Source organism: Erinaceus europaeus, chromosome 20, assembly GCF_950295315.1.
Source record: "Erinaceus europaeus chromosome 20, mEriEur2.1, whole genome shotgun sequence".
Taxonomy (NCBI): Eukaryota; Metazoa; Chordata; class Mammalia; order Eulipotyphla; family Erinaceidae; genus Erinaceus; species Erinaceus europaeus.
This window is the reverse complement of record NC_080181.1, coordinates 10,422,698-10,435,544: the sequence shown is the minus strand read 5'-3', so window position 1 is coordinate 10,435,544 and position 12,847 is coordinate 10,422,698. Positions and strand designations below refer to the sequence as shown.

At 44.7% G+C, this 12,847-nt stretch overlaps 1 protein-coding gene across 1 annotated transcript; it reads right to left on the bottom strand.

Moving 5' to 3' along the window:
* Nucleotides 1–11,112: 11,112 nt before the first annotated feature.
* LOC103118766 (olfactory receptor 6M1) lies at nucleotides 11,113–12,547 on the bottom strand. Its single transcript, XM_007528975.2, has one exon. The coding sequence runs from the start codon at nucleotides 12,184–12,186 to the stop codon at nucleotides 11,245–11,247; it is 942 nt and encodes a 313-aa protein (XP_007529037.2). The 5' UTR covers nucleotides 12,187–12,547; the 3' UTR covers nucleotides 11,113–11,244.
* Between the last annotated feature and the right edge of the window lie 300 nt (nucleotides 12,548–12,847).

Below are 12,847 nucleotides of genomic sequence, written 5' to 3'. Positions count from 1 at the left end.
ACTGGGACATGGCTTGGCGTCTCCACAGTGAATCCATTGCTCCCAGTGGCTTTTTTTCATTTTGTTTTTGTTTTTGATAGAGACAGAAATTGAGAGGGAAAGGAGAAAAAGATAGAAAGAAATAGAAACACCCACAGTACAGCTTCATGACTTATGAAGCTTCCCCCCTGCAGGTGGAGGAGGGTGGTGGCTTGAACCCAGGTCCTTGTGCATGGTCATGTGTGCATTCAGCCAGGTGCACCACCATATGGCACCTGTTGTACTACCATTGTAAATACTACAAAAATAATATTTAAAAGAGAGAGCAGAGCAGTAGGCAGTACTGGGGATTGAACATATTTATTGACATATCAGAATCAGCCCAAACCTGCAGTCTGCAGTCCACTTTCTTTAAAATGAAGGAGAGCTTGTTGGGAAAATGATGTAAGCTTCAGGCATACAGCTGTCTATCACCACCAAAACCTAGATTCCACCTATCGCTTACCTGCTCTGTCCATCAATCTGCTCTCCCAACCTAAGCATTTATTTTGGTGTTTGTCTACTAAGTTCTTTAGGTCAGTTGTAATGCACTTGAAACTTGAGCATCCTTGTTGTGGCTTTGGACGAAGCCCCGACATCAGAGAAAAGACAGCCCCCTTGTTTTATAATCTCGGCTGCTGAGGTGAGCAGACCTTCAGAGACTTGCATGGAGCTACTGCTGCAGTTTGTGGCTGCATCTTGATTGGAGCCCAGGAAATCTAGTTCTCCACCCAGGGTATTTCTAAACCACAGTGTGGTCTGTCATGGCCACTCTTCCTAGAGTTAATTTTAGGTGAGATTTCCACTTCCTTAAATCGGTGTTGCTTTGTCATCAGCTTCAGCTGTCCCTGCCAGCTGCTCTTGATTCCGTCAATCCCAGTTTGGGTCCATAGGAAGGCGACAACTGTGTGTCCCTCCTGCCTGTGCCCTTTGTGGCACTGTGTGGCTTCAGTGAGCTCTTTTGCTTGAGGAACGTTCTGTCAGTCTGCTATATGGCCCAGTCCCAGATCAAGATTACCTCAACTACAACTTCGTGATAGTCATGGAAATGAAAGGACATTTACAAATCTATAGAATTGCCATAGGCGTCACCTTCTCACACCTGCTCGGACACTTCTGCTTTTCAGTTCCTTTCTTCCTTTTTTTTTTTTTTTTTTCAATTTTTATTTTTTATTGTCACCAGGGTTGTCCTGGGGCTCAATGCCTGCAATGCTCCTGGTGACCTCTCTCCCTCAGCCTTAGAAGATGCTCTTTGTTAGTGGTCTGGGAACCCAACCTCAGCATTTGTCTTTGGTGTATTGGGCTTGATGATGTGGACAGACCAAGAGCTCTGTCATCTGCTAAAGGAAGAGAGCCACAACTAAAAGTAGCTTCAGTTCACATGTTCTTAAAATTATCTTTTAAGGGGGCCAGGAAGCAGCACAGCGGGTTAAGTGCATGTGGTGCAAAGCGCAAGGACCTGTATAAGAATCCTGGTTTGAGTCCCTCACTACCCAGCTGCTGGGGGGGACCACTTCATGGGCAGTGAAGCAGGTCTGCAGGTGTCTTTCTCTCCCCCTCTCTGTCTACCCCTCCTCTCTTGATTTCTCTCTGTCCTATCCAAAAACAATGACAGCAATAACAGTAATAACAACAACAACAATTAACAACAAGGGCAACAAAAGGAAAAAAATAGCTTTCAGAGCAATGTGCACGCACTTCTTCTAGCGTTTGCCCTTCTTCCGTAGCCAGTCAACAGCGTCAGGTTGAGCCTGATGTAAAGTTTCGAGACCTCCTTTGAATCTGGAGAGGTGGCAGTCATTGACTATGTGGGTCATAGTCTGTCTGTAGCCGCAGGGGCAGTTCGGGTTGTCTCTGGCTCCCCAGTGATGGAACATAGCGGCGCACCGGCCACGGCCTGTTCGATAGCGATTGAGGAGGGCCCAATCATAATGTGCTAGGTCAAAGCCGGGTTGACGCTTGCAGGGGTCTGTGATGAGGTGTTTGTTCTTTACCTCAGCTGACTGCCAACTCTGTTTCCAAGAGTCTGGAACAGAGAAGTTCAGTGTAGGCGTAGGGGACCAGATTGGGTGACGAGACGTCAAGCGTTGGACAGGGTGGGCGAAGATATCCGCGTATATCGGCAGGTCCGGTCGAGCGTAGACATGGGAAATGAACTTAGATGATGCCGCATCCCGACGAGTATCTGGCGGGGCGATGTTGCTAAGAACTGGCAGCCATGGAACCGGGGTGGAACGGATAGTTCCAGAAATTATCCTCATGGAGGAATATAATTTGGAATCGACCAAGTGGACATGGGGGCTACGGAACCATACTGGGGCACAGTATTCTGCAGTGGAATAGCATAATGCCAGAGATGATGATCATAGTGTGGAAGCGCTCGCGCCCCATGAGGAGCTGGCCAGTCTTGCAGTGATGTTATTCCTCGCGCCCACCTTTGCTGCAGTTTTTATGAGATGTTCGTGAAATGACAGGGTGCGATCGAGAGTAACGCCAAGATAGACTGGCTGGGCTTCATGCCGGATTCTCGTATCGTCAAGCTGCACATTAAGCTCACGCGAGGCCGAGGCATGGTGTAGACGGAAAACAGATGATACCGTTTTTTGCAGTGCTAGGGATTAGTCGCCATTTTTTTTACAGTAATCAGATATCAGAGACATGTCTTTCGTGAGTGTTTCCTCTAGGATGTCAAAACTTGGATGCCTGAGTTGCACAGCAGATGTCATTGGCGTAGATGAACTTCCTTGAAGAAGTTTCTGGGAGGTCATTGATGTAAATATTAAATAGTGTAGGAGCCAGAACAGAGCCCTGGGGGAGGCCACTTGAGACAAGTCTCCATCTGCTAGACTTGTCACCCAGATGCACCCGGAATCTTCTGTTTTGGAGAAGAAACGATATAGTGTTGGCCACCCATGGAGGCAGGCATCTTGAGATCTTGACTAGGAGACCACGGTGCCAGACCGTGTCATAGGCTGCTGTGAGATCAACAAAGACAGCACCCGTCTTTAAATTCTTCTGAAATCCATTTTCAATGTAAGTTGAGAGGGCCAGGGCTTGTTCGCAGGTAGATCTTCCTGGGCGGAAACCAGCTTGGGCGGGTGATAGGAATTTCTCTGTAAGAGGAGAAATACGTGACAGAAGCAGCCTCTCAAGGAGTTTGTAACACACGGAGAGGAGAGAAATTGGTCTATAGCTGGCGGCCAGTGTTGGGTCTTTCTTTGGTTTCAAAACCGCTATTATCTTCGCACAACGCCAAATTTTGGGTTTAGATTCAGATTCCAAGATGTGGGACAGGAATATAGTGAGCCACTTCTTTGCCACAGGGCCCAAGTTAAGAATGAGTTCTGGGGTGATGTTATCGTAGCCAGCAGCCGTTCCCGGTTTAACCCTCTTCAAAGCGTCTTCCAGTTCAGACAGTGTAAAGGGAGAGAGTTTTGGAGATGGACAAGATAAACGGAAGTGGGATGACGACTCATGGGAAATTTCTCTTTTCCATACTGGGTCAATCTTAGCACGTCCAACTTGAGTTAGGTGGCTGGCCACTGAGTTTGGAGATATGGGAGGATGGGAGACGGGAGAGGGTTGGCTACTGGCACCCAGACTATGAAGAAGCTTCCAGGCCTTCCTACTTGAGTGGGTGAAGTTCAGACTTTCCGTGAGTTGTTGCCAGCAGGCTTGGCGTGCTGCATCCAGGGAGGCAATGAGATGGTCAGCCACATCTGGGTCGCCCGACTCATTGTACTGCTTTAGTAGTTGCTCGCATTCAGCATCAAGACCAGGCGTATAGTTAGCACGTCTCCTACAAGGAATGGCTTGGGAAGCTGCTTTGAAGATGGCTTGGCGGAAGCGCCTGTAGGAATCTTCAGAGGGGATAGAGTTAATTGCAATTGCAGGAATAGATTTGTTGGTAAGATCACTGAACAGACGCCAGTTTGCTTTCTGAAAGTTCCATCTTAGTTTCTTCGAGCACAGAATCAGTGGGGGCTGGAGACCAATGTGGATGATAGCTGGGAGGTGATGACTGTGCGGGAAGATCTTGAGAACTTGTCTCGTAGCGGGAAAGGCTTGGCCGTTGACTGTGCTAATCCAGCACAGGTCGGGTGATGAGTCTTTATTCCATCTAGCACTGTGAAAAGAACCTGGCTGTTTGGGATCATATAATAGGGAGAGGTCATTCGCTGAGCCCCAGCGATAACCCTGGAGGCAATAAAATAAAATAAAATAAATATATATATCCTTTAAATGTAATACAATTTATCATAATACTATAAGCATCATTAATGCTTAATAACTGTTATGTAACATGCATAACTATTGGTCTAACTTTGCTTTCTGAAATTACGGAAATGTCAATATCTATAAATATCATTATGTATATTGATAGAACCAATATATTCTCTCGGGTACTTTAAAAAAAATTCCTTTATTGGGGGACTAATGTTTTACATTTTCCATATAACAATACTGCTGGGGGCCAGCCCCAGCAGGTAATTAGGGTAACCTGAAAGAGGAGGGGAGTCAGCATGGAATGAGGAGGAATGAGAGAGAGTTGATGCTGAGTCAGGCTCAAGCAGACATCTCTGTCTTAATAAGCAGAACTGTATTTTTATAGTCTCATAAGGCGTAGATCATTGAAACAAAAATCACCAAGGTATAGATTGTTAAAACAAAAATCACCAAGGCTTTGGTCACTTAATCAATAGGACAACTGCCTAGCACACAGGTACAGGAATAACAAAAGACACAGAAACTGTGATGTGATCTCTAGGGAGAAAAGTGCCCCTGGAATGTGAATGTTCCACAAAGCAGGAGGTGTTCCCTACCTGTGCTGTTCTTACTTGGTGATTTTTGTTTTAATAATCAAATCCATTTCTCTGGAGTACTTTTAACTTAAAGGCAACTTTTAGAAATAACATGTTCTTAGTGAACTTAATGTAAAACTTTTTGGTGGACAATCTATTTATTTATTTCTTATTGCCACCAGGGTTATCTCTGGGGCTCAGTGCCTGGACTATGAATCCACTGCTCCCTATGGCCATTTTTTTCCTTTTTAAATTATATTTATTTTTTTCCCTTTTGTTGTCCTTGTTTTTTAAAATTTTTGTTGTTGTTATTGATGTCGTGGTTGTTGGATAAGACAGAGAGAAATGGAGAAAGGAGTGGAAGACAGAGAGGGGGAGAGAAAGACAGACACCTGCAGACCTGCTTCACCACCTGTGAAACGACTCCCCTGCAGGTGGGGAGCTGGGGCTTGAACTGGGATTCTTACGCAGGTCCTTGTGCTTTGCACCACCTGCGCTTAACCCACTGCGCTACCGCCCGACTCCCCCTCCCCTTTTTTTCTTTTTGTTTTTATCAGATAGGAGAGAGAAATTGAGAGGGGGAGTGGGAGATGGAGAGGGACAGAGAAAGAGAGACATCTACAAATCTGCTTCACTACTCGTGAAGCCTCCCTGCTACAGACAGGGCGCAGGGGGCTCAAACCCAGTTCCTCGTGCATGGTGATATGTGTACTGCCACCCGGCCCCATGGAGGGCAACTTACATCTAAAAATTTGCATATTTTCCCAGACTAAATAGTGTTTAACTGTAGATATGTGTCCCCTAGAAATGAATTCGAATATGTATAAACTTCCCCTAAAAGTTTAAGGAATTTTATAGATTTGTGATTTGTTTTATAATATATACTTATTAGTGTATTTATTGGATAGAGACAGAAATTGAGAGGGAAGAGAGGGAGAGAGGAGGAAAGAAAGGGACACCTGCAGCGCTGCTTCACTGCTTCTGAGGCTTTCTCCCTGTAGGTGGGGACCCAGAGCTTGAACTTGGGTCCTTGCACATGGTAATGTGTGCTCAACTGGTGCACCAGTGCCCAGCTCCTCAAAAGGTGGCTTTTTAATTTTTTTTTTTTTTTTTTGCCTGCAGGGTTATCACCTGCACTATGAATCCACTGCTCCTGGAGGCTATTTTTTTCCTTTTTTGCTTTTTTGTTGCCCTTGTTGTTTATCATTGTCATTATTGTTGTTATTGCTGTCATTGTTGGATAGGACAGAGAGAAATCGAGAGAGGCGGGGAGGACAGGGAAGGGGACAGAAAGACACCTGAAGACCTGCTTCACTGCCTGTGAAGTGAGCTCCCCCACCCCACCCCCCACCCCTGCAGCCGGGGGCTCGAACCAGGATCCTTGAACCAGTCCTTGAGCTTTGCATCTTGTGTGTTTAACCCGCTGCACTACCACCTGCCCCCCCAAAAGTGGCTTTTAAAAAAATATATTTATTTACTTTTTAATTTTGTATTATCATTATTTATTTATTGGATAGAGACAGCCAGAAATCTAGAGGGAAGGGGTTAATAAAGTGGGAGAGAGACAGAGATACACCTGCAACCCTGTTCACTCATGAAGCTTTCCCCCTTTAGGTGGGAACCGGAGGCTTGAACCCCTGGCCTTTTTTTTTTCTTCTTCTTCTCAGACCACTGCTCTGCTCTTGCTTATGGTAGTGCCAGGGATTAAACCTAGAACCTCAGAACCTCAGGCATAAAATTGATTGATTGACTGATTTTTTTTTTTTTTTTTTTTTTTTTACCAGAGCACTGCTCAGCTCTGGTTTATAGTGGGGTGAGGGATTGAACCTGGGACCTTGGAGCCTCAGGCATGAGAGTCTCTTTACATAACCATTATGCCATCTACCCCCACCCAGGCATAAAAATCTTTTGCATATTGACTATGCTGTCTTCCCACCCCTTGGTAATTTTGAATTATGTCTTATGCACCACTGATGTTCATGTGTATAGTTTCCTCTTTTGGTTTAGTGTATATAAATTTCACTGTCTCAAAATTTGCAAGCTCCAGGGGTCAGGCGGTAGCACAGCAGGTTAAGCACAAGGACCTTTGTAAGGATTCCAGTTTGAGCCTCCCGCTTCCCACTTACAGGGGAGTCACTTCACAGGCAGTGAAGCAGGTCTGCAGGTGCCTTTCTCTCCCCCTCTCTGTCTTCCCTCCTCTCTCAATTTCTGTCTGTTCTGTCCAATAATAATATAATCAATGGCAACAATAACAATAACAACAACAAAAAGGACAACAAAATGGGAAAAATAGCCTCCAGAGCAGTGGATTCATGGTGCAGGCACCAAGCCCCAGCGATAACCCTGGAGGCAAAAAAAAAAAAAAAAAGAAAAATTGCAAGCTCTGTTTCCAAAAATTTCTGTTTCTTAATACCTGAAAATATGGATGTTTTGGGTACTCTATTTGTCAATAGTTTGGTTAAATGTTGCTGATTTACTTTGATCAAAATGCAACCAAAAATTAAAAGTTCTTCAAATAGCATACAATCAAATTGATGATGAAAATAAAGATAATTCCACCAAACTATTTTTCATGTATGCTCACTCTGTATGACCAGATTTTTTTCTCTTCATATTTTGGTCATCTTGCTAGTTTCATATGACAAAATTTTAATTAAGAAAAGTATAGTCTTGGGGGCCAGGTGGTAGCACACCAGGTAAGTGCACATAGTACGAAGCGCAAGAACCCATGCAAGGATCCCAGTTCGAGCCCCGGCTCCCCACCTGCAGAGCAGTGGCTTCACAAGTGGTGAAGCAGGTCTGCAGGTGTCTGGCTTTCTCTCCCCCCTCTTCCTCTCCTCTCTCAATTTTTCTCTATCCTATCCAATAAAAAATGGGGAAAAAAATTGGGCTCCAGGAGCAGTAGATGTGTAGTATTGTCACCAAGCCTCAGTGATAACCCTGGAGGCAAAAAGAAAGAAAAAAAATAGTCTTGAAAAATAATTGTTGTTTTTGTTTAAAATATTCAAAGTCTAACACTAGCCTAAAAAAATGCACTCTTGGGCAGGGGTAGATAGCATAATAGTAATGCAAAGTGACTTTCATTCCTGAGGCTTCAAAGTCCAGGTTCAATCTCCCACAGCACCGTAAGCCAGCACTAAGCAGTACTCTGGTTAAAAAATAAATTCTTTAGGGGGAAATATGATTAAAATACATGACCCATATGAAAAATTTCATTAGTATTTATATAATAAGAGATTAGTTTAATGGATGGACATATGCCACTTGATGTTTTTTGAAAAATTACTTTCAAAAACAAGCTTTCAAGTAGAAACATTTTATGTCTAAAATGTGTTTATCAAAAATAAAGGTGAAAAAATAATAAAAGCAGCAGTGTGGAAAGCATCCAAAGGAAAGCTCACACAGAAGGGAGGGGGATTTATCCATTTTGAAGCCATAGGTCTGCAGTGAGGACTGCACACTCTCTGCCCTCTCCGCCCATCATACAGTTACTGTGGGGAAACAGCCAGGAGAGCCCAGGCTTCCCTGACTGCACTCTGATAGTGAGAAAGGAATCAGCACTTCTGAAACTCAATTATTTTAACAGGATCACTTGTCACACCCAAAGTACCAAACCAGCACACCCTAGTAGCCTTGCATTTATTCATTTACTGGTTTTTAAAGGATTTTTAAAATTTATTTACTGATGAGAAAGATAAAAGGTGAGAGAGAAAGAACAAGACATTACTCTGGTATATATGCTGCCAGGGATTGAACGCAGGACCTTATGCTTGACAGCTTAATGCCTTAAGCCTCTGCACTACCTTCTGGACCACTCATTTATAGGTTTCTTTGAAGGGCAGAGACCTCACAAATGTGTGATTTCGTTGACCCAGGCTGTTATTTTTTCCTTTTTATTTAAATTTTTTTTTTTATTTATAAAAAAGAAATACAGACAAAAACCATAGGATGAGGGGTATAAATCCACACAATTCCCACCACCAGAACTCCCTATCTCATCCCCTCTCCTGATAGCTTTCCTATTCTTTATCTCTTTGGCAGTGTGGACCCAGGGTCATTATGGGGTGCAGAAGGTGGGAGGTCTGGCTTCTGTAATTGCTTCCCCGCTGAACATGGGCGTTGACAGGTCGATCCATACTCCCAGCCTGTCTCTCTCTTTCCCTAGTGGGGCAGGGCTCTGGGGAAGTGGGGCTCCAGGACACATTGGTAGGGTCATCTGCCCAGGGAGGCCCGGTTGTCATCACGTTAGCATCTGGAACCTGGTGGCTGAAAAGAGTGAACATATACAGCCAAACAAATTGTTGACTCATCATGAACCTAAAGGCTGGAAAAGTTCAGATGAAGAGTTAGTAGACCCAGGCTGTTTTTATCATTCAGAGAGACAGAGAAGAGAAGCACCACTCTGCTGGACATCCCTGTGGCACCATGCCATCTGGCATGTTGTGCCAGTGCTTGAACCCGGGCCATGCACATAGCAAGGCACACCAGGTGAGTCACCTCTCTGGAGCCCCTGGGTTGATCTTCTTTCATTACATCTAGACAAACGACACACACAGAGAAAGAAAGGCAGACACCACAACATGCAGCCGCTCTCCAATGATTGTTTCCCAGTGCTATAGTGCTCCCATGTGGCGTTGGAGCTTAAATACTATTTCCACATGGTACGGATGGTATGTGTCCTATCCCCTGGCCCTTGACTTTGAATCTAGACTATGCCACAGCTTTCCTGGAATTGTGCTCGACTGTCCAATGCACTTGTTAGTGGCTTCCCTCACTGGAGGAGGTAAACTGGGTGGGATCGCAGGTGCCTGTGAGTGTGTGTGTGCATATACATGCGTCTTGCATGCCCTCTTGTGGTTGGCTTGTGTTACTAATGAAATTTCATTTTCAGATTCAACCCTAGGAAGATCAATAAAAGGGTTTCTTCAGGATATCTACAAAAACAAATACAAAGGTGATTATCATTTAAAAGGCAGAGCATAAGCTTTATAGTAGTAAGGTTTAACTTTGGTGTAAGTGAATTACTGGATTAAGAAAGTGGATTTTCTCCTTGTCACTATGATGGATTTATTATAAAATACATTTTCCTATTGATTGCTTCTATTGAAAAACCAGGGATTCAATTTATAGGGATACTCTAGATAATTTTTCCCACTTATTACTTTTTTTTTGCCACTTTGAGATGTAAGTTTCTTTCTTTTCTTTGTCTCTGTTTTATTGAAGGAGTACTGAGTATATAAACTACTGTCACGAAACATTTCTTTGCCCAGGCAGGGGAGACAGCATAATGGTTATGCAAAAGACTTTAATGCTTGAGGCTTAAGGTTCCAGGTTGAATCCCCAGCACCACCACAAGCCACAGCTGAGCTGTGCTCGACTAATAAATATACAGATATAATGATAATAAAATTCTGTTTACTCAGAGAACAGTTGTATGAGAAGAAATAGGAAATTTTTAAGAGCGCCAAGGTCATCTCATATGTAAACATGCTTGGTTTTATCTGTTGAGTCTGTTGTATTTTTATCTAAACGTGTGTGCATTAGTGATGTCGAAAGGCTTGGAATCTCTAACACCTTCGAGGTTCAGAGTTCTTTTTTCTTTTTCTTTCTTGGTGGAACCAGGGCCTCAGACATAAACAATTTTGCTGCTTTAGTTCACTAATTTTTTTTTCCACTCGGAGGCAGAGACAGAGAGTGAAACACCACGAAGCTTTTTCTGTTGCCGTAGCACCTCCCATGTGGTATAGGGGCTTGAACGCGGGCCTCCCATATGGCAAGGCAAGTGCCCTACCTGGAGGGCTGCCTCTCTTTCCCAGTGATGCTTATCGAGTTTATAGAGTTGTCTCATCAGAGCTCGGGGAAACTGCAACACCTGCGAGTAAGCACAGTTATCGGACACTAGTTTTGGAGAACTCTGAACGCCAGTTGGGTCACTTTTCATGGCTTTGATTTATGTCTATTCACAATGGTTGATGGGTTAGAATTTTTCCAGATACAGGAGAGTGTTATTTTGGTTTGATGTGCCCACAAGCCATTGTGTTGACACCGTGTCAGGTTTGGTGGTGAATTCCCACAGGGAGAGCATGTTGGAAGTGAGCAGTGAGCATGTGAGGTGCTGGATTCTGATGTCAGTCTCTCTTCCTCTCCTCTTCTTTTTTTGCCTCCGGGGTTATCATTGGGGATTGGTACTATGAATCTACTGTTCCTGGAGGCCATTTCCCCCCTATTGGATAGGACAGAAAGAAATTGAGGGGGGGCAGATAGAGAGGGAGAATGAAAGACACCTGTGGACCTGCTTCACCACTTGTGAAGCTTTTCCCCTGCAGGTGGGGAGTTGGGGGCTCGAACCCAGATCCTTGCACAGGTCCTTGTGCTTAGTACTATGTGCACTTAAGTAGGTGCACTACCGCCTGACTCTCTGATGTTAAGCTTTCCTTAGCAGCCAGGACATGATTTTGCTCACTGTCTCTCGAAGTACTTCTTTCACCTTCTCATTCCGCAAGCTGTAAATGAAGGGGTTGAGAAGAGGGGTCACGACTGTAATGAGGACAGCAGCCACCTTGTCAAAGTCCAGTGAGTGACTCTGACTGGGCCTCACATACACGAAGATGTTGCTGCCGTAGGCGATGGAGACCACGGTGATGTGAGATGCGCAGGTGGAGAAGGCTTTCTGGCGACCCTGGGCGGAGGGGATGCGCAGGATGGTGGAGATGATGTAGGTGTAGGACCCAGTGGTGAATGCCAGGGAGCTCAGGATGACCAAGGCAGAGAGGAGGAAATTAATCTTCTCAATGAGGCGAGTGTCGATGCAGGCCGCCTGCAGCAGAGGGGCAATGTCACAGAAGAAGTGATTGATTTCCTCGGAACAGAAAGGCAGCCTGGACACCACAATAGTCGGGCACAGCACCGACAGGAAGGCCCCCACCCAGCAGCCCAGCACCAGCAGGAGGCAGACCCTGCTGCTCATGATGGTGGTGTAGCGCAGGGGGTTGCAGATGGCCACGTAGCGGTCGAAGGACATCACTGCCAGGAGGATGAACTCCACTGTCCCCAGGAAGAAATAGAAATAGGTTTGGGTGATGCAGCCTGCAAATGAGATGGCTTTCTTCCCTCCTAGCAGACAGGCGAGCAACTTGGGGGTGGTCACAGTGGTGTAGAGAATATCCATAAAGGACAGGTTGCTGAGGAAGAAGTACATTGGGGTTTGGAGGCGACTGTCTGTCCATATCAGGGTGATGATGATGACGTTCCCCATGGCTGTTAAGATGTAAGTCAGCAAGAGAACCACAAAGAGAAAGATTCTAAGTTCCAGGAGAGCTGGGAAGGCAGTAAGGGTGAATTCAGCCACAGCGCTCCAATTCCCCATGGCTGAGGCTACATGGTGGGCAGGAAAGCCAGCCAGGAGGTGCCTTTAAAATTTTTTTTTAAATATTTATTTTCCTTTTTTTGTTGCCCTTCTTTTTTTTTTTTATTGTTAGATAGGACAGAGAGAAATGGAGAGAGGAGGGGAAGACAGAGTGGGGGAGAGAAAGATAAACACCTGCAGACCTGCTTCACTGCCTGTGAAGTGACTCCCCTGCAGGTGGGGAGCCGGGATCCTTACGCAGGTCCTTGCACTCTGTGCCACATGTGAGGAGGTGATTTTATAACTATTTGTGGAAAGAGTTGGCTGGCCAGGGTCCTGTGTTGAAAGATGACCTCTGCGGAGTCCTGTGTCTGAAAGTGGTTATCATGCCATCTGCAGGGAGCCAAAGCACCATTTGGATACAACTTTTCCATATATATATATATATATATATATATATATATATATATATATATATATATATATATATTTCTCCTCTTACACACTTCTCATGATTAGAACACTGTCTTTTTATTTGACCATTTTCTTCTTTTCTTTTCTTTTCTTTTTATTTCTAATTTTTACTAAATAGGACAGAGAAGGGCTAGGTGTTGGTGCACCTGGTTGAGAGCACATGTTACAATGCACAAGGACCCAGGTTTGAGCCCCCGGTTCCCACCTG